General features: G+C 45.6%; 1 protein-coding gene across 2 annotated transcripts in view; it reads left to right on the top strand.

The window, feature by feature from the left end:
* TSNARE1 (t-SNARE domain containing 1) overlaps positions 1-22,654 on the top strand; it is a 504,015-nt gene that overhangs the window by 299,805 nt on the left and 181,556 nt on the right. For both annotated transcript variants that reach the window (XM_063131213.1, XM_063131212.1), the window contains exon 9: positions 13,644-13,811. In XM_063131213.1, the coding sequence (XP_062987283.1) occupies positions 13,644-13,811 (168 nt within the window). The remainder of the gene's footprint in view (positions 1-13,643; positions 13,812-22,654) is intronic.

Raw genomic sequence — 22,654 nt, 5'->3', positions numbered from 1 at the left:
CACCATTATTCCGTGTCCTGCACTCTGCGAGGATCGAGAAGAGATCCTGGCCCTCCTCTGTGTGACCACCTTTCCAGTATTTAAAGAGTGCTCTCATGTCTCCCCTCAATCTTCTCTTCTCCAGGCTAAACCTGCCCAGTTCTTTCAGTCTCTCTTCATAGGGCTTTGTTTCCAGACCCCTGATCATCCTGGTTGCCCTCCTCTGAACACGCTCCAGCTTGGGCCTAGTTCTGGATGAGAGGTCTGGATACTTCTCCATGGATGGGATTGCATATTCCTAAAAATTTAAAACTGTTGTATTAGGGATAAAGCTAGCCCAGGGTGCTGTCCCTGATATCCCGTTTTCTATGTGGTAAGATTTATTCCTTTAGTTGCTCACCTATTTATTTGGGGGGGGGGGTGCAGAAGAATATTCTGCTCTGTGAGCCCCTACTTGAAGTTTGAAATGGCACAGCCAAGACCCAGTTTGACTGCCTCAGTTGCAAATTCGGCATATAGATAAAGTGTTTTGTTTTTCATGCATACTAATATGATTGTGTGCACTGAAACAGGTGATTAGTCTGTGTTATTTGCTAGGACATGATCTTGTACATGTGTTGCATCTAACCTGCAGGCCAGTGGACAGAGAGTGTGAATTGGAGATGTAGGAAAATCAATCTGTAATCTCAATCAAATGCAAAATGAAACTAATTCATGGCGCATATTGAAGACATCGTCTGAATCAGTATCATTTTGGATACTCCCCAAAGCTCCAAGACCCTAACCAAGAGCTATTTTGATTCACTGGTTAACACTGAGTTGAATCCAAGAATGTATTCATGGACCCCAGACTGACCACAGGTGTTCCCAGAATCCAGGTAATAATGGATCTGAATGGTTGGTGAATGTCAGTTCTCTCCAGGAGACTATTTCATAGAATCATAGAATCATAGAATAGCAGAGTTGGAAGGGACCTACAAGGCCATCGAGTCCAATCCCCTGCTCAATGCAGGAACCCACCCCAAAGCATCCCTGACAGATGGTTGTCCAGCTGCCTCTTGAAGGCCTCGAGTGTGGGAGAGCCCACAACCTCACCAGACAACTGATTCCATTGTTGTACTTCTCTAACAGTCAGGAAGTTTTTCCTGATGTCCAGCTGGAATCTGGCTTCCCTTAACTTGAGCCCGTTATTCCGTGTCCTGCACTCTGGGAGGATCGAGAAGAGATCCTGGCCCTCCTCTGTGTGACAACCTTTGAAGTATTTGAAGAGTGCTCTCATGTCTCCCCTCAATCTTCTCTTCTCCAGGCTAAACATGCCCAGTTCTTTCAGTCTCTCTTCATAGGGCTTTGTTTCCAGACCCCCGATCATCCTGGTTACCCTCCTCTGAACACGCTCCAGCTTGTCTGCGTCCTTCTTGAATTGTGGAGCCCAGAACTGGACGCAAGACTCTAGATGAGGCCTAACCAGGGCCGAATAGAGAGGAACCAGTACCTCACGTGATTTGGCAAAATGCCCCCCCCCTTCACAGTCCATGAGCAGAGTGGAGAATTTGCGGTGCAAACTGTCTTTTTTGAATCAACCCAAACTATTGGAGAATTCCACCTTCCTACATTTGGTACACATACACACACACACACACACACACACACACACACACACACACATACCCCACACATTTCACCACCCACAAACAGCATGGATAATTTTAGGAGAGTATTTTAGCTCCTCCTGTTCATCCCGTTGTTGGATTTGACACTGTAGCACACCATGGAGAGCTCAGGAAAACTCCTGGGGTAATGGAGGGTGCCATGTCTTTAGGATAGCCTAGTGGCTGAGGATGCTGGATCTACACAGCTGCCTTACTCTGAGTTGATCGATCTAGTCTTACGCTGTCAATTCTGACCAGCAGCAGTTCTTCAAAGCTTCATGCTGAGGTTCCCCCATCCCAGCTCTACGTCCTAAACCATTTAACTGAAGAGGCTGAAGGTTCAACCTGGGACCTTGTATATGACAAGCTTGTGCTCAACCCATGCTGTTCGTATGGAAATTTGTCTCTTGGCTAGAGAGATGTACTGTGTTGAAACAGCACCATTATTCCTTGGAAAAAGAGCAACTGGAAGGAACCGTCAGTCCAAAAGAAGTGTTTGTGGGAATGTCGGGGCCTGTCCTGAGTCTGTAGCTGGTGCCCAGTCTGAGGAAGACTGGGAAGCCGTTTGCTGGTTGTCTCTGATTCACCAGTTGCAGCTGTGTCTGCCTCATGAAGGAAGGGTTTGTAGACATATGGTCACTTAGGAGATAGTTCTTAGGATACCCCTGGTCCATCAGTGTCTGTGCTCTGATGATCCATGGGCAGAGGGAGGAAAGTCTAGGGCCATGGGTGGCCTTGGAGCAGCATTAAAGGGTTTCTTGGGGATCTCAGGTGAGACATCTGTGCCATAGGAGCCCTCAGGTTGTCCCAAGTTTACTGTAGGTGAGGTGGTGCTGTAGACTGTTCATCCTCTGAAGAGGTCTCCCCTTGGACTTGGGTCAGTGGGGAACCTGAGAAGTCACTGGATAATCTTCAAAGTATCCCCTAAACTTCAGATCTATGAAATGATGATTCGTGTGTTGGTTTTCCGAGAAAGAGCCATAAAGCTTCAAGCGGAGTCACTTTGCACCACGTTGCAGGTACAGGAGGAATGTTCCGTATAATTTTTAGCCAGCAGTGACAGCCAGAACAGTTTGCTGGTGGGTAGAACACGATGGAGCCCTAAGAATTACGAGGGTATAATTCAGACAGCTGGGAAAGGACAGGAACAGGTTTTAAAAATGGTCTGCGATGCAGTGATAATAATCATGCTCACATTTACCAAAGATCTAGGGAAATATTCGTCCGGGTCAATCTTGTGTATAGAGGTTGCCCTCTTTCAAAGGTGACCTCAAGTTGCCCGATTTCTCTTGGCCCTGACATGTGTTGCTATTGTGATCAACATTTATGCTTGTTAAATAAAATGGGCTGTTTTTTTAAAAAACATAATGGCAGGCTGCGGGGAGGACGGGGTGGAGGGAGGAGGGAGTGTTTATGCTTCTGCTCAGCTTTATTATTATTCCACTTCACTCATGTTGCCGCAGGACCATCTGTTGGCATTGTAGATAAAGCCATCAAATGAATCCAGGGGGGGGGGGTGCGAAGAAGACTCTAAATAGAAACAGCCCAAGTATCTCTTTTAAGGAACACGTTGAAGAATTTGCTGGAGGCGCTACGGCGGGGGGAACGCAAGAACAGCCCGGATCAGGTCAGAGGTCCCTCTCGCCCCGTCTTCTGTTTCCAACCTAGCGACGTCTGAGAAATTTGTTTCAGTCCATTTTCGATCAGGATTCACCCAACAGGCAAATTCCGGACTGAGCACGGACTCAGACACGATCCGCAGTCGAAGCCCGTACATTTTTCAGCTTGCTTTGTGATTCGTGAAACCTCTGAAAATGTGGTCGGCAGCATGCATAACTTTTAAAAAAAATGGGCATGGAAAAATGTGTATTTAAAAAAAAAATGCGCAGAAATACACTTTAATTAATGGGATGGAAGTATGCCCATTTCAAAGATGAGCACAAATGATGTAAGCATTTGGGAAACTACGCAGGGAAATACACACAGATTTTCATGTGGAAACACTCCACCCCACCCCCGCCAAAACTTGCAATTAAGGATGGGAGAACTTCCCTGGGTCTGCCTTGCACATCGCTTGACAGACTCCCGTCTTTAATTGCAAGCTGTGGCAGGGCTGTGCAGTGCTTCTGATGAATCTCCGAAACCGAGTTGAGGCAGGCTGATTTAGTATCATAGAATCATAGAATAGCAGAGTTGGAAGGGGCCTACAAGGCCACCGAGTCCAACCCCCTGCTCAAGGCAGGAATCCACCCGAAAGCATCCCTGACACCTCGCCTCGGTTCCAAGGTGGTTCTGGGTCAGCCCGAGGTGCCCCGAATCCGATTGGCTCCGAAGATTTGGGGCACCTCGAGTTGCTTCGAAGCAGCACTGGGCCGCTCCGAACGCTTACCTGCTGCTACCTCCTCACTCCTGGCGTCTGCCGTCATCAACACCGACGCATCTGAGAAGAACCAGGCCACGATTTTAAGATATCGCAGGGGCTCTGATTAGTACCTCTATGGCCACCGTAGTTTGTGGCCATAGAGGTACTAATCAGAGACCCCACAATATCTTAAAATCATGGCCTGGTTCTTCTCAGATGCGTCGATGGCAGCAGGAGTGAGGAAGAGGAGGCAATGGCAGCAGGGAGAGCGGGGAAAGGGAGGCTTTTCTGGGTGCCAGCTGCACAGCCGGCACCCAGAAAAGGCCGAGTCACCTTGGAGCGCCTGAATCTTGCCTTGGCTTCAGCACCAAGGCAAGGTGAGCAACCCCCGAAGCACCCCGAGGTGAATCGGGGCTGTTTCGGGCGCTCCGAAACAGCCTCTGAGGCAAATCGGGGAGTTCGTGCACAGCCCTAGTATTCAGTCAGTTCTTTACTAGCTTATTATTATTATTATTATTATTATTATTATTATTATTATTTATATAGCACCATCAATGTACATAGTGCTGTACAGATAACACAGTAAATAGCAAGACCCTGCCACATAGGCTTACAATCTAATAAGTTGTAGTAAACAATAAAGAGGGAAGGAGAATGCAAACAGGCACAGGGAAGTGTAAACAGGCACCGGGTAGGGTGAAGCTAACAGTATAGAGTCAGAACAAGCTCAATATTTGAAGGCTGTAGGGAAAAGAAAAGTTTTTAGCTGAGTTTTAAAAGCAGTGATTGAGTTTGTAGTTCTCAAGTGTTCTGGAAGAGCGTTCCAGGCGTAAGGGGCAGCAGAAGAAAAACGACGGAGCCGAGTAAGGGAAGTGGAGGTCCTTGGGCAGGCGAGAAGCATGGCATCAGAGGAGCGGAGAGCACGAGCGGGGCGATAGTGTGAGATGAGAGAGGAGAGATAGGCAGGAGCTAGACCGTGAAGAGCTTTGAAGGTCAGCAGGAGAAGTTTATATTGGATTCTGGAGTGAATTGGAAGCCAATGAAGAGATTTCTGTTGGAACTGTGATACCCACCCTCAAGGGACCCTAACCCCGTTGTTGTTTGCAGAATCCCTTATTTATTTATTTATTTATTTATTTATTTATTACATTTCTATACCGCCCAATAGCCGAAGCTCTCTGGGCGGTTCACAAAAATTAAAACCACAATAAAACAACCAACAGGTGAAAAGCACAAATACAAAATACAGTATAAAAAGCACAACCGGGATAAAAACCACGCAGCAAAATTGATATAAAATTAAAATACAGAGTTAAAATAGTAAAATTTAAATTTAAGTTAAAATTAAGTGTTAAAATACTGAGAGGTCTTCAGCTGGCGACGAAAGGAGTACAGTGTAGGCGCCAGGCAGACCTCTCTGGGGAGCTCATTCCACAACCGGGGTGCCACAGCGGAGAAAGCCCTCCTTCTGGTAGCCACCTGCCTCACTTCCTTTGGCACGGACTCACGGAGAAGGACCCCTGTGGATGAACTTTAGGTCTGGGCAGGCACATATGGGAGGAGGCGTTCCTTCAAATAACCTGGCCCCAAGCCGTTTAGGGCTTTGAATGTCAATACCAGCACTTTGAATCAAGCCCAGACCTGGACTGGCAGCCAATGAAGTTGTGAAAGGACTGGTGTAATGTGATCTCACCGGCCAGTCCCTGTTAGTAAACGGGCTGGCCTGTTTTGTACCAGCTGAAGCTTCCGGACCCTTATCCAGGTTTGCCTCCGATTCCCTATTTGAATGTGTATTTTAAAATCCAGGCAAGCCCAGGGATTCTTGATTGAAGCGAACAGTTCAGGTGATTTTGACTGAAGGAGTTGCCAGTATCCAGATCCAACTCAAAAGTGCCAGAAAATGCCGACGGTTGCCAAAACGTACCGTGTCAGCAGAGGCTTTCATTGCCATAAATCCCCTTACAACGTTACGCTGAGTCAAAAAGAAACAAATTATGCTCAAAGAAAAAAGCCCATTTGCATCTATAATTAAGGACACACTTTGACGAATGTGTTCATCCACACTTGTTTAACCATGCGCTTTCTGAATTTTCACGCTTTCGTATGAACCATCTTTGGTTGTTTTCTTTTCTTGGAGAAGACAAATTATTTCGGGCAGTGAGAAGTTGTGATGGGAAGAGAAAAAGTATAGATAACAGCAGGGTGGTGTGCAGAATAGAATTTGACTGAAGGCCAGGAGAGAACGAGAAAGCCCTGAGTCATTTAGGGCGCAATTCTATGCCTGTTTAGACAGAAAAAATCCTACATCTCCCAGCAACCCCCAGCCATAATGGAGGACATTTTTTCCTGTCTAAACAGGCACTGGATTTCACCACTCCTTATTTTAAATTTTATATGCAACCTCTTCAAATGATCAAAGGTAGATCAATCCATGAACACTTGTATCAGCAGCCTTTAACCCAGACTGTTGTTCATATAGTGTGATGTTTTAAACTCTCATTGACAGAGAGATCCCCACCCACCTCGACCTATCAACTGCTACCTGATTATTTTAACTGGAGTTGCCATGGATTGAATCTGGGACCTTTTACATGCAAAACATGTGCTCTACTATTGGGCTATCATGTCTGCAACAGGGAAAGGCAAATCTCTACCAATTCTGCCCAAGCAGGATGATGACAGAAATTTAGTCAGGCATCTCCTAGTCCCTGAGCGATCCTCTCAGGGACATAAGATGGCCTGGGAAAACCCCTCCTAGGTCAGAGACAGCAGAACTGCCCTCAGACCCCTCCCCATCAAAGCTGGTACAGAAAAGTCACCTTCAATATGTTAAAGCAATAACAACAAGAAGAAAAAATAATGGGGGTGTCTGTCTTCTACCTGATTTACAGATGATAACATGGAAGGTAGTTTTGCAGAGTTTGCAGAGGTGTGGGGTTGAATTTTGGGTGTAAAAGCAAATCCATCTCTTGGTAAGAAGTGCTTCTCTTAATGGACACCAGGTGGCAGCTGACATTTTCCGCCATTGTCTAGCCTTGTAAAGAGGAGGCATTCTGGGAAAATTAAATTGTGGCTTCCAGCCTGCTGCCACTAGGAGCATTATTTAGTATTATTTATGACATTTATGTACCGCCCCATAGCCGAAGCTCTCTAGGAGGTTTACAAAAGTTAAAAACAGTGAACATTGAAAAGAAATATACAAAATTTAAGACCATAAAAGCATAAAATGCATACAAAAACAGACAATATCCATTTAAAAACATTTCTGGGGTCAGTTAAAAAAAGCTCAGCATATGCTGTTAAATGCTGTTAAAGGCCTGGGAGAAGAGAAAAGTCTTGACCTGGTGCTGAAAAGATAACAATGTTGGTGCCAGGCGAGCCTCGTCGGGGAGATCATTCCATAATTGAGGGGCCACCACTGAAAAGCTATCTAAAACACACATTGGCCAGATCTACACCAAGCAAGATATAGCACTATGAAAGTGGTATGAAAGTGGAATAGGGAGGCAGGGTCTATAGTACTGCTTTATCCTGGTATTGAAGTGCACTGACAACTGTTGGGGCCCATTGACACATACATAGTGCTATATCCTGCTTGGTGTAGATGTGTCATGGGTCCCAACAGTTGCCAGTTCACTTCAATTCCACTATAAAGCAGTAGTGTAGATCCTACCACAAACATGAAATACCAGCAAGAAATGTGGCTGGTCAGTTAAGGAAGGCTTCCTGAAATAAAGATGTTCTCAGGAGACACCAAAAGGAACACGGTGTTGGCAGCTGCCTGACCTCCAGAGGCAAGGAATTCCATAGAAAGGAGGACGTCACACTGTAGGCTCTTCTTTGAGTGGACACCAGTTGGGCCATAGGTCCATGCGGAATCACCAGGAGGATGTGATCTGATGATCTTAGTGACCGGGCAGGTTGATAAGGGAGAAGGCACTCTCTCCTGGGTATTTTTATGTCCCACTGGGGCTTATTTCTCAAGGATATTTAGATGTCCTGTTACTACCCAAAGGGCTGAGCAGTGAGTGCCATCATTTCCTTGTGTACAACACTAACCTTTCCTTTGCCACAATTTCAGCCCTGGCCTGACATTTTCTCGAAGTAGAAGAGAAGGGAGGAGTGCTGGTTGTGAGGCAATCACCAGTCAGGGTGACCAGGAGCCCTCTTTTAGAGAAGACATTCCTCTGTTTGAGTTCTGTTCAAATACGACTGCTCTCTGTTTGAAGGGGTGTCCCGTTCAATTCCAGTTTAAAAAGGCGCAACATCTGTTGCCCATCAACAGCGCCGGGACAGCAGATTGAAGAGGAAGGAACATGGGTCACCTGGGCAAAGTCTTCTACACTAGGGTGGGATGTACTGTATTTCTATTTAAATTATAATAATAATTATTATTTTTTAATGCACAGCCATGTATATAAATTCGCACACGGCAATTTTATTTATTTATTTATTTATTTATTTATTTATTAAAAAAATTATATCCCGCCCTATATCACAAGGATCACAGGGCAGCGTACAGATAAAATCATACATATAAAATAGAATAAATATACAATTCCAAAACAAATTAAACCATTAATATGCTAAAAACCAATATGAACTTTAAAAACAGTAAAACCAATTAAAGCAATTAAAACTATGTACAGGCTTGGTGAATTTAGCCATCCAAACCTTTGTTAAAAAGCCATGTCTTAACTTGGCGCCGAAATGAAACCAGTTTAGGGCACCAGTCGGGCCTCCAACGGGAGGGCATTCCACAGCCAGGGTGCCACCGCAGAGAAAGCCCTCCCCCACATCCCGTGTATGACTCGCGTTGGTGGGACGCGGAGGAGGGCTCCTCCAGTGGATTTCAAATCTGGGGCAGGCATATATACTCCCTCAAGTATCGAGTCGCCTAGCTGTTTAAGGCTTTAAACATCAATACCAAAACCTTGAATTCCGACTGGAAACGTATTGGCAGCCAGAGCAATTCCTTATAGACCGATGTTAAAGCTGTGCCCTCTTTTGTGTTCGTTTTTGGAGGATGCATTTCCCCTTGTTTGGGCGATCTATACGTGGCCACCCCATCTCCCTATGCGTGCACCCTCCTCCTCCTCCTGGACCCAGCAAAATGGGCTGCACCGTAGCTGGAAAAGCAGGAGTAATAGGCTGTTCTCCTACAGCTTGTGTGCAAAGAAGACAGATTACTAACCCTCATTTCTCTTTCCTGCCTAAAAGATAATGCAAAACAGTAATCACATTCCATATCGCCTCTTGGAAAGTGTTCAGCATCCCAGGACACGTGTTCCGCTGCTGCCTTGGGCCCTCGCTGCCCGTAATTGCTTTGGGCTTCTGTTCAACGCGTTGCAGCTTTGAATCTCTGGGTGACGGCAAAGTTCGTTGTCTTCAGGTTGGAGAGGGATTATCCAATCTAATGAAACCAAGCGGATCTTTCTGTTCTTTCACAGCAAGGGAGGTGCAGTTTGGCAGCTATTCAGGTCAATGACTTCCCAAGTTAAAAAATGAGATTGAGTAAGGACTGCGTCTTGTTTGCCTGGTCAACTTTGGGCTATGGGCTGGTTTCCGCAACCATAAATGCTGTGACTTCTTCTTTGGACACAGATGGACAATCGCTAGCTAATCTCACAATTGTTGCTATGTCTTTTTGATCCTTATCCGTATCAGCGTAAGGCCCACAGAATGTCAGCAACCGGTTGGAAGGGCAGCCTGGGAGGAGGCATATTATGCCATGCTGTGAAGAGAATATTGTGAGCCCCCAGCTATTGTGAGATAGCTGGGTGTGTGTTTGATGAAGACAGAGGCAAAGCATCTCTGGATTTCATACTGTTTCATGCTCCCCCACATGTTGAGATTTAGACCTCATCTTGAGTATTATGTACAGTTCTGAGCACCACACTTCCAAGAAGGATGCAGACAAGCTGGAGCAAGTTCAGAGGAAGGCAACCAGGATGATCTGGGGTCTGGAAACAAAGCTGTACGAGGAGAGACTGAAAGAACTGGGCATGTTTAGCCTGGAGAAGAGAAGATTGAGGGGAGACATGAGAGCACTCTTCAAATACTTAAAAGGTTGTCACACAGAGGAAGGGCCAGGATCTCTTCTCGATCCTCCCAGAGTGCAGGACACAGAATAATGGGCTCAAGTTACAGGAAGCCAGATTCTGGCTGGACATTAGGAAAAACTTCCTGACTGTTAGAGCAGTATGACAATGGAACCAGTTACATAGGGAGGTGATGGGATCTCCCACACTAGAGGCCTTCAAGAGGCAGCTGGACAACCATCTGTCAGGGATGCTTTAGGGTGGATTCCTGCACTGAGCAGGGGGTTGGACTCGATGGCCTTGTAGGCCCCTTCCAACTCTACTATTCTATGATTCTGTGTTCTTGGGGCAGCGTTAATGGGATTGGTTTTCTTTCAATAAGAGGCCGCTGTAAACTTCTGGTCTCCATCTGCTACCTGCTGTGTTTGCAAAGACGCCCATAGTAGAGGCAACACACCCCTATAAGTTTGTTTTGTGTGTTTGTGTTCCCCCCCCCCCCTACAGCTGGTGTGGAGGGAGGAGACTTTGCAAACAGGGTTAGCAAGTCCCCATGTTGCAGGGTATCCTTGTAAAGAAAGGGAAATATGCTATGGAAATTCTCCCTTCTGTCCAAACTCATAACAAGCTGTAAACAAACCCACCGGCCCCTTAATTAGAGCTGAGCTAACCCCCCACCCCCACCCCACGACATCTAGATGACAGAAAACTGAAATAAAAATCCCCTAAAGCTCCAGGACTCTATCAGTATTGAAACATATATAATTATTATATAACATTACGTTTCACATGTTCAGCGAAGCGGAAGGTGTAGAAATGCATAACTACACGTACATTTCTCAATGCTTAACGTAGCTACAATTAACTCGTGCCGTTGATTCCAGTGGGTCCATTCCAAACATGATAACATCTGGATCCCACCCAATATGTATTTGATGAGCAAAAGCACATCAAACTGATGGAACTATATTAGCACCCAAGTTTTAATTTCACAGTCTAACCCTTTTAAAGAGTATTTCAATTTCCCACCATTTCAAGCTGTAAACCGTGTTTAATTGTTGGTTATCTTGCACAGTTAAAGCTAGTGCACCAGCTGTGCCCTTTTCTAGAGATGTCGGACTTGGCCACGGTGACACATGCCTTAGTTACATCCCGATTGGATTACTGTAACACGCTCTACATGGGGCTGCCTTTGAAGACTGTTCGGAAACGCCAGCTGGTTCAAAGAGCTGCAGCCAGATTGTTGACCGGGGCTGGTTACAGGGAGCAGAGAATTCCCCTGTGAAAACAGCTCCACTGGCTTCCAGTCTGTTTCCAGGCACAATTCAAAGTGCTGGTTATCACCTTTAAATCCCTATGCGGCCTGGGTCCAGGTTATCTGAAAGGCCATATTCTCCCATATGAGCCTGCCTGTGCTCTGAGACCTACTGGGGAGGCCTTTCTGTCAGTCCCACCACCATCCAAGGCACGCCTGATGGGTCCACAGGAGAGGGCCTTCTCGGTGGCTGCTCCAAGGCTCTGGAACTCCCTTCCCAGGGAGGCTAGACTGGATCCCTCTGTGCTACACTTTCGGAGGCAGGCAAAAACTTTTTTGTTCCTGCAGGCTTTTAGAAGTACTCTGGACCTGTGTTCATGTAATGGATCCCCCCTCCTTTTAATCTGTTACTGTTTAAAAAATGTTTTAACATATTTTTAATTTTACTTCAGGTTTAATTCTATTTTAACTTTTGTACATTTATATTTATATGTGTTAATTGTACATGTTTTAATCTTGTAAACCACTTTGAGTCCCAGTATTGGAAAAAAAGGTGGGATATTATCATCCTCATCATCATCATCATCTTTCAAGTATGTGTGAGCTTAATTTTTGATCGACATACACCCCGTCCTGTTTTCCAAATGTATAGAACACCCTTCCCTTACCTGATGTAGTTCAGATGTATTGGACTACCAATGGCCCTGTTGGCTGGGATTATTAGGAACTGGGAGCCCAACACGTCCGGAGGGGCCCAAGTTGGAGTCTGCTGGTACAGAGCACCACAGAAGGCATATTTAACAATGCAGGGTATGCCATGGTTACTGATGCAGTGGTAGTGAGTGACTTATGAGTTCTTTGGTTTGAATCTCATCTGATCCATGGACTCTCTAAGGCCGTAGCTAGACCTAAGGTTTATCCCTGGATCGTCCAGGGGTCAAACCGGTTCATCTAGGTGACGCACAGGGCATCCAGTGCTCAGGCAGGGGCGAACCCTGGATGATCCCAGGATAAACCTTAGGTCTAGCTGTGGCGTAAGTTGCCTTAAGCAAGCCACTATTAACCTCATTCCCCATATGCAGGATGATGGAGAAAGTGATGAGCTTAGAGTTCTTCATTGGCACCTCTAGTAAGGATGACTGAGGTAGTGTCTACGAGCACCTTTCAACACTCTAAAATGCCGTTAAAAAGCTAAGGGACAGAGCGTTCATTTCTCTTTTTTTCTTTTTCGGTAGCTTTAAAGGTGTAGCACTTGAGTGATATGCCAAGGTGATGCCGTCTTTCCTCCTCTCCACCTGGTATTATCCGAGTTAGGACCGCTTTGAACTAGGGATGGGAGAATCAATGGGGAACGGCCTCAATGAGGTTCTTGCAGCTCAGTCTGCCTTGTTCCCAAATTTTCTGTTGTTGTCCCAATGGGAAAAGTGTGTATTTGGGTGCACCGTTGTTAAAATGAGAATCCCAATGTGTACACACACACACACAATGTGTACACACACACACCTGTCCGAGTCTGCATTGTCCTAATGAACGCATTTTGCAAATGCAATCGCAAGCTTGGGAATATGCAAGCTTGGGCCAAAAAATGGCTCACGTTCCGGGGCAAGTTCTGAAGTTCAATGAACTTTGACAAAAGTCTCATATGCTCCTACTTTGTGCCCTATCAGGTAAATGGGAGCAGGTGTGCCATGAGCAGAATGTATGTGGACAGTGGCTTCCACTAGATAATCTGAGCCTTTAGGTCACTATGGCCTTAGCTAGACCTAAGGTTTATCCCAGGATCGTCCCGGGGTCATCCTTGTTCATGTAAATGACACACAGGATATCCCGGGGGCAGGCAGGGGCGACCCCGGGACGATCCCGGGATAAACCTTAGGTCTAGCTAAGGCCTAATTTTCTCTTTTTCTTTCTTATTACATTTATATCCTGCCTGTTTTCCTCTTGCCAGGAACCCAAGGAGGCTCAATGGAGCCTCGTCTTCTCCATTTTCTCCTCACATCAACCATGGGAGGTATGTTAGCTTACCTGGTGAACTTCACAGCCAAGTGGGGCCTGTTACCTGTATCCCTCAAATCCTATGTCCAATACTGTAACCGCTATACTTCACTGGCTGTCATTCTTGCAACCAGTGCCAAGTTTGCCAGTTCTGATAGGCTACTGTTTCCTTTAACGGCAGAGTGCATGCACAAGTGGAAACACAGTCAGACACACACATCTGGGCAGTGTTGTTGGTTTTTGCTTCACAGCAGCTGAGCCTCCATCGTCTAATGTTTTCTCAACTTCCAGTTCCTCTTCTGGAGAAATCTGCCTTATGGGTTGAGCCCTCTGGTTCTGAAGGCTGCTTTATTTCTCTCTCACAGCAAAGTCCCAGGACTCCTTTCGCTGACCTGGCTGATGATGAGAAGATCTTCAATGGTGGAGATAGCATGTGGGCGGAGCAGAATCAGGAACATGCCCTGCTCTCTGAAATCACAGAGGAGGACCTGGAAGTCATCCGTCAGCGGGAAGAAGCCATCCAACAGATCGAGGTCAGTAACAGCCCTTGCGGGAAAGCTGGAGGCCAATTGGCACAGGGGCCATAGCTAGACCTAAGGTTTTGTTAGATCAATGTTCTTCACCCAGGGACGAAATCCAATCAGCCCCTAAGCACAACTCCACACTTTCTGCGACAGAGGGTTCAAAAGCGCTTTATTGATTATAATCAAGATCTGAGTGTCTTGAAAGCGAACAGTCAGACAAAGACATTGGGAATTCAGCACAGCATTTCAAGCCTGCAAGGGGCAGGGCCCTGTTGCAGCATAAACCAATCAGGACGTAACACTGGGGCATAGCTAATTTTTGCTTAAACAATCCCCTTTGTTCTACAGTAAGTTACAGTAAGCTAACTTTGACACAGGAGCACTGGAGCCGAGGCTATGTTTTCATTAGATAAGACAGATACAAGGAGACATCCAAGGAGACATTCTCGCATACATGACATTTTGCCTGCTGTATAATGGCTACTTCACAGCTTCCTTTAGAAAATGGAGGCACCTATTAAGTTTAAATTGCTTTAAAAGGGGGGAAATGTTAGCATAGGTGCCTCCATTAGAAAATGGAGGCACCTATGCTAACATTTCCCCCCCTTAAAAGCAATTTAAAACTTAAGCTTGCTAGCTTCTTCTAGGTTATCTATGGCTAAGGCTTCATAATGCAAATACATTTGCTGGTTGATTACATGTAAATGTAAAAGCTTTTTAAAGGATAACAGTTTATCCCTGGATCGTCCATTATTATTATTATTATTATTTATATATTAATTTATTTATTTATATAGCACCATCAATGTCCATGGTGCTGTACAGAGTAAAACAGTAAATAGCAAGACCCTGCCGCATAGGCTTACATTCTAATAAAACCATAATAAAACAATAAGGAGGGGAAGAGAAAGCAAACAGGCACAGGGTAGGGTACACAGGCACTGGGTAGGGTAAAACTAACAGTATAAAGTCAGAACAAAATCAAGTTTTAAAAGCTTTAAAACCTGTTCATCTAGGTGATCCAGTGCTCAGGCAGGGGTGAATCTTGGATGATCTCAGGATAAACCTTAGGTCTAGCTGTGGCCCCAGTCTCTTAACCATTTACACTGATGGTGCTATATAAATAAATAATAATAATAATAATAATCTTAACCCTGATATTATGGAGGGGGTGAGGAGAACCCAATGGATGTTGAATACATTAGAGGTGTGTGTTTGCTCTGGATGAATCCTGAACCCAAAGCTACAGTGGACTGCTTGAGTCCCGTATGAGGTGAAACAAGCACTGTAGGCTGGTGGCTCCTATTTCAGTGGGGCAATTAATCTTCTCTGGGTTTCTTTCAGAACCAGTCAGAACTCTAAAGGAGCTGTCTAAAACGCTGAATATTATCCCCCAAATGGATTCATTCGCCCCCTCACTGAAATACGAGCCACCAGCCTCCACTGGAAACAAGGGCTGTCCAAAATGAAGTCACTTCCTCCAAAAACTTTGGGAGCAATTTGGAGGCCAGTGAAAATTCAGGCTCTGACTGTAAGCATTGATACATTTGTCCCCAGCCTTATATAAAGAAAATGCCAGGGTAGAGGGAAGGGGAAGGTGTAGTTTTCAGATTGACAATTCTAGCTAACGATCAGGGAATAACTTGACCAGGGCTCTCCTTCTTACATCCCATCATGCTTTGGGGTGGGAGGTAGGAGGAAGTGAGCAGGAACTGCTCCTGCGTTTTCACTGCAGTTTGTGACTACGTGTCTTCAGCCACAAAGGCCGCAGGGGTACTCTGGGCTTCCAGGGATGGCTGCACTGCTCAAGGTTGTGCCCACCAACAGAAAATGGGGTGGGGTGAATTCCAGGCAGTCAGCCAGAGAGTATGTGGAGGGAGTAGGTTCCTTAAAGCAAAGCCTAGAGATGATCTAGTCTTATTGCTCTGAAATATAATGAGAAGGACACACGCACACACACACACACACACACACACACTGCCTGAAAGAATGCATTAGTCTTTCATCTTCTCTTTACACCGTTCTTCCAACTTCTCTTCACATGATTCTTCCATCTTCTCTTTCCTTGATTCTTCCATCTTCGCCTTACACCAGTCTTCCATCTTCTCTTCACATGATTCTTCCAGCTTCTCTTTCCTTGATTCTTCCATCTTCGCCTTACACCAGTCTTCCATCTTCTCTTCACATGATTCTTCCAGCTTCTCTTTCCTTGATTCTTCCAACTTCACCTTACACCAATCTTCCATCTTCTCTTCACATGATTCTTCCAGCTTCTCTTTCCTTGATTCTTCCAACTTCTCTTTCCTTGATTCTTCCAACTTCTCTTTCCTTGATTCTTCCAACTTCTCTTTCCTTGATTCTTCCATCTTTTCTTTCCTTGATTCTTCCATCTTCTCTTTCCTTGATTCTTCCATCTTTTCTTTCCTTGATTCTTCCATCTTCTCTTTCCTTGATTCTTCCATCTTTTTTTCCTTGATTCTTCCATCTTCTCTTCACACCAATCTTCCATCTTCTCTTCACATGATTCTTCCAGCTTCTCCCTACACTGCTCTTTCATCTTCTCCTTATTCCACTCTTCCATCTTCTCCTTGCACCACTCTTCTATCTTCTCCAGACAGCAATCTTCCATCTTCTCCTTACGCTACTCTTCTGTCTCCTCTTTACAGCACTTTTCGATCTTCTCTTTTACACTACTCTTTATCCCCTTCTTCTGAATCATGCCTTGTTCCTGGGTTACACATGCCTTGTATAAAACTGTTTCTTCCTCCTTCCTCATACACCAATGTTTCGTGCAGCCAGCAAGTGCACAGGAAAATAAAAGGTCTGTGCAACTCCCTTTCCATGCAGACTTTAAACTAAGGATGAACTCAGTGGTAGGACTGCACAGTAAATCACAACATTGGATTAAGAAACACAGTCCTGGGTCTCACTAATTGGATTACGCTAATTGTTTTGAGGTGGATTTGGGAATACTAGTAGTGCAGCAAGAAATGTGATACTATCAACACTGCTAGAAGAACATAAACATTCAAAGAACTGTCTGTTGCCAGCCAGTTTTCAGCAGCGAAGAGACACCAGGTGGAAGCTGAGATGAGAACTAGGCATGATTTAATGTAAATAAGAGGCTTAATTTAGTTGAGGGGCAATTATATGGGGCAATAGTTCTCTAATAAAGCTAAGGTTATGGTAGCGTTTATCTCCGTTACTTAGAACTGCATGGATTGTGTAGATGTGCACTTCCAAGGCACAGGGGATTCCTCAGTCCATTGTAGGTTCACATGAGCAACCCAATATAACTTATAGAATCATAGACTAGTAGAGTTGGAAGGCTCCTATAAAGCCATTGAGTCCACCCCCTGCTCAATGCAGGAATCCACCTTAAAGCATCCCTGACAGATGGATGTCCAGCTGCTTCGTGATTGCCTCTAGTGTGGGAGAGCCCACAACCTCCCTAGGTAAGTGTTGTACTGCTCTAACAGTCAGGAAGTTTTTCTTGATGTCCAGCCGGAATCTGGCTTCCTGTAACTTGAGCCCATTATTCCGTGTCCTGCACTCTGGGGGGATCGAGAAGAGGTCCTGGCCCTCCTCTGTGTGACAACCTTTGAAGTATTTGAAGAGTGCTACCATGTCTCCCCTCAATCTTCTCTTCTCCAGGATAAACATGCCCAGTTCTTTCAGTCTCTCCTCATAGGGCTTTTTTTCCAGACCGAGTGCAAATGAATAAATCAACTGAAGCTGATTGAAAGGGGTGAACTATGGAGTGGAATATCTCAATGACACAGCATATGTAGAAGGTCTCAAATTGAGCCCCTAGCAATGTTAGTAAGCGATCTTTTGCGATGTTGCCATTGAAAGTAGGTTGTACTAGGTTAGGCATGGGCAAATCTTTCAGTTTCACTTTCTCCTGCATTCATTTTATCTTTATCTATATCAAGTTCTTTCACCCTTGAATTATGAATTTTGGGAAATTCTTCACAAAACAAGCAATTTTTTTCTCCCAGGTACACTGGTCAAATTCAAGAGATAAACCTGTTCCTAGCATGGAGGAGACCATGATGATGATGATGATGATGATGATGATGATGATGATGATAATAATAATAATAATAATTTTTTACCCGCCTCTCCCTTTGGATCGAGGCGGGGAACAACATTAGTGCAGGAATCAACACATCTTTAAAATTCTTGATTTTACATTGATCTGGGTAGGCCTGCCAGAAAAGGCTAGTCTTCAATGCAGCCTTAAAATCACAGAGGGAGTTAATATTACGAATCTCCTCCGGCAGGCTGTTCCATAATCCAGGGGCGACAGAAGAAAAGGTCCTCTGGGAAATTGATGTCAGCTTAGTCTTGGCTACCTGAAGTAAGTTCTCCCCAGAGCACCTGAGTGTGCGGGGCGGACTGTATGGGAGAAGGCGATCCCACAGGTAACCTGGACCAAAACCATTTAGGGCTTTAAAGGTAATGACCAACACTTTGTACTTTGCCCGGAAACTAATTGGCAGCCAGTGGAGTGATTTTAATGTTGGGGTAATATGTTCACCCCTAGATGTACCGGTGACCAACCTGGCTGCCATATTTTGAACTAGTTGAAGTTTCTGAACTAGGTACAAAGGTAGCCCTACGTACAGGGCATCGTAGAAGTCAAGCCTTGAGGTTACCAGCACGTGCACTACTGTCTTTAGGTCTCCCATGTAGCTGTTAAAGAGGAGAGAACTCTCAGAAAAAAGAGAGAGAGGGAGGATGGGGGGGGCTGTTCAGACAACACACTAAACCATGGTTATGCTGCTAACCATTTTGCAGGAAATAGTGACCATGTTTAAACCATAGTTATGTAGCCAACTTGTTTAGGAATGATTCAGACGACACATTAAGTCATGGTTCACAAGACATGCTAAGCCATAATGTTCAGCTCAAAATGCTTCACCGACATGGTGTAGTGTGTTAACGGAACAGGGTTAGAGAAAGAGAGGGTGACCCTAAATCAGTACTTACTGGTTGAATACACAGGGATTCAAACCCAGACTTAAGAGCCAAGTATTCAAAGCCCAGGACTGGATAGACAATGGGCATGTCTAGACCTCCCAGCTTTCCAGGAGGGAGTGGGGAGGATCTCGCGGTATTGTGATCGCAAGATCCTCACCCTCAGTCCACATGGGCAGCACGACATCCTGGGCATAGCACCCGACACGGTGGCCATTTTTTAAATATCCAAGAACAGCTGGAGCGCATGAGCGCTCCAGCGAAAATTAAAGGTCAAAATAATTTTAAAAACCCCTCCCCTGCCACCCCTCCCCACCCCCGATGGGCACGGAGCCCCTGAAGACCTCCGTGCCCCTTGCCCAGTTCCCAGCTCCTTGGGTTTACTCTTCGTGACTTCATGGACCAGCCCCCGCCAGAGCTTTCTGTCGGCCGTTGCCACCCCTAGCTCCCCCAAGGTCGAGTCCGTCACCTCCAGAATATCATCCCTCCATTTTGCCCTTGGTCGGCCCTTCTTCCTTTTGCCTTCCACTTTCCCTAGCATCAGCCCCTGAAGACCTCCGTGCCCCATGCCCGGTTTCCGGCTCCTTGTGTTTACTCGTGAGGAGCCAGGACGAAAACGGACCGGCCGCCCACACGTCCCGCAGTCTCGGGACGATCCCGAGACCGCGGGAAAAGTTGGGATTAAAGCCATCCGGGTTATCCCGGGGAAATGCAGGGATCTTCCCTCCCTGGCCCCAGGATCCCGTGTGGGTCATGTGGACACACAGGGATGATCCCAGGGCGATCCCAGGGATAAGGCATGGTGCAGACATGCCCAAAGAAGAACATAAAAAGAGCCATGCAGGATCAGAACAAGAGTCAGTCTAGCCCGGGATTTTGTTCACACAGTGGCCAACCAGCTGCCTGTGGAGAAACCTACAAGTAGGAAATGTATACAATGGCACCCTCACACACATGTTCCCCAACAAATGGTTTTCATCAGCATAGTGGTTCTGGTCCTTGGAGCTCTGGATGGCCTTCTTCTCCATGAGGGTTCCTTCCCTCTAATCCCAGCCATACATGGGGGTTGGTTATAGATACACAATGCTAAGGGAAAGACACTCTGCACACACTGCCTTCTCCTCCATGAATCTGTATAATAATTGCAAGCTGTTTTTTCTCCTGAATATGGAGATCTTTATGAATCTTAGTGAATTCTTATCAAAGCCAACCTGAAGTGAAATTCTCACGCATCCCTATCTAGGACTAGGTGGGATGACAATATATTTATTTAAAACATTTGTTGTTGTTGTTGTTTATTCGTTCAGTCGCTTCCCACTCTTCGTGACTTTATGGACCAGCCCCCGCCAGAGCTTTCTGTCGGCCGTTGCCACCCCTAGCTCCCCCAAGGTCGAGTCTGTCACCTCCAGAATATCATCCATCCATCTTGCCCTTGCTTGTCTCCTCTTCCTTTTGCCTACCACTTTCCCAAGCATCAGCCTCTTCTCCAGGGTGTCCTGTCTTCTCATTATGTGGCCAAAGTACTTCAGTTTTGCCTTGAATACCATTCCCTCAAGTGAGCAGTCTGGCTTTATTTCCTGGAGTATGGACTGGTTTGATCTTCTTGCAGTCCAAGGCACTCTCAGAATTTTCCTCCAACGCCACAGTTCAAAAGCATCTATCTTCCTTCGCTCAGCTTTCCTTATGGTCCAGCTCTCGCAGCCATAGGTTACTACGGGGAATACCATTGCTTTAACTATGCGGACCTTTGTTGTCAGTGCGGTGTCTCTGCTCTTAACTATTTTATCAAGATTTCTCATTGATTTTATCACGATTTGTCAAGATTTATTTATTTATTTATTTGGAGTATTTTTATCCTGCACCTCAGCCAAAAGGCTCTCGGAGCGGCTTACAATGTATCGATAAAGAAGACAGTCCCTACCCTCAGGCTTACATTCTAAAAAAGACATGACACACAAGGAAAAGTGGATGGGGAGGGAAGAGGGAGAAAATAAAAAGAAATTAAGGAGACTGCTTAGGCTGGTGGGAAGGCCCTGCTCCGTTCTCTCATCTCCCAATGGAGGGGCAAACCAACAGCTCCTTCTTCCCCACAAGGTGAAGTTGTTAGCCCCGGGGGTCCAACCATCAAGCAGGCTCTGATGGTCATTTGTATCCTGCCCTATATCATTAGGATCTCAGGGCAGCATACAGATAAAAGCACACAGTATAAAACAACAAATATACACAGCTAAAAACAAATTAAACTGTGAACCAAGTTAAGACAATATATAATTTAAAAGCAATAAAAACAATTAAAATGGTTAAAACAATGTGAATTTAACCATCAAAGGCTTTGTTAAAAAGCCATGTTTTTACTCGGCGTTGATATGGAATCAGCGTTGGTGCCCATCGGGCCTCCAAGGGGAGGGCATTCCACAGTCGGGGTGCCGCAACAGAGAAAGCCCTCTCCCACGTCTCACCATTGCGTATAAAACTACCCCCCTCTCTCCATCTTCATATGAGCTGTTGATCTTTTCATACCGTCTGAGCACCAACCAGAGCAAACTGCAAGGCAAGGTATGACTTGCTACTTTGGGTTGCAGCTCTGGATTGGACAATTTTGCTTTAGGTATGATCCATCCATAGTGAAGCACCTTTAAGAACTGCTGTTTTCAATGGGAAAAGTTTTGAATGGGCAACTTAAACTCTCCCATTAAAATCAAAGGGAGGCCCAATGATTTACTTGGAATGGATGATGGCCATTCTGAGAGGATTGCTTCAAATAGGATTCTGCATTGCTGATGGATGTCTGAACAAGGCCAGATCCCAGGCCTTCCTGCTTTCCAGGAAAGTATGGAAAGCATGGGATCTTTTAGTTACGCCAGCTGCCCTTTATTTCTGGCCAGTGCCTAAGATGTCCGTGTTGACCGTTCAAAACGATACTATGCACATGCATTATGCAGGCATCCTTTTGTATAACCTTCTCCTGCCATTAATGTTGCTTGCTCCAAACTCTGAAATCCAATCCCACATCTGAAATCCAAACCTTTCCTCTCCCGGCGAATGAATAATCCTCCGGATGCCCCAGTTCCTTAAATTGTATGATATCTCATCACATTTCCGTCAATGTCTCAAATGCGTATCTATGTAGAAATTTCGGTAACATCAAAGGAGTTTTTTTGGCAATAGAAAAGAAAATCCATCCATTAGTTTGGAGGTAAATAATTTAAAGATCTCCAAATGATTGGCAGCTCGGTAAGGACATTTCCGCGTTGCTATAGATATGCTGGTGTGTATTGAGACAATTATAGTTATGAACAGAGGGGTGGGGGAAATAACATCAACACTTGGATAATGTTATGTTACAATTGGCTGAGAGACAATCAAAGGCAACAACCCCATGTATTGCAAACAAGCATGTCAAGTATGTGCCATTTAAATGTTCATGTCCCCAAATCCAAATGTAGTAAAATGTTGGAGCTCATCCTACAATCTTTTCAGTCGGCGCCTTCAGGACAGCAGGGGTAGGGACTGGGGAAGCAGGGGCCAGGGAAAGTAGAACAGGCACAGAGGAGATGCTAGGAAGAGAATAACAGAAGACCGCAGTCTAAAAACTAGGGCTGAGCTCCGCTCCGTTTCGGTTCGTAGAAGCAGGAGCGAAGCGGGTCGGGGGAGCTGCAGATTGCAACAAAGTGGATCGCTTCGCCTTGATCCGGAGCTCCGAACACAGTTAACTGTGGGGGGAGGGGGGCTTACCTGGCGCCGGCACAGTCCATGCGATGATGGCGAGGGACCCAGGTAAGGGGGACTTACCTGCCTCCGGCGCAGTCCGGCGCTGGCTTCAACTGAGGGCGAGGCCTCAGTTGAAGCCAGCGACGGACCGCAACAGA

The sequence above is a fragment of the Elgaria multicarinata genome, chromosome 7 (genome assembly GCF_023053635.1).
Source record: "Elgaria multicarinata webbii isolate HBS135686 ecotype San Diego chromosome 7, rElgMul1.1.pri, whole genome shotgun sequence".
Lineage (NCBI taxonomy): Eukaryota > Metazoa > Chordata > Lepidosauria > Squamata > Anguidae > Elgaria > Elgaria multicarinata.
Note: the sequence above shows the minus strand (reverse complement) of the source record. Positions and strands in the feature narration are given on the sequence as shown.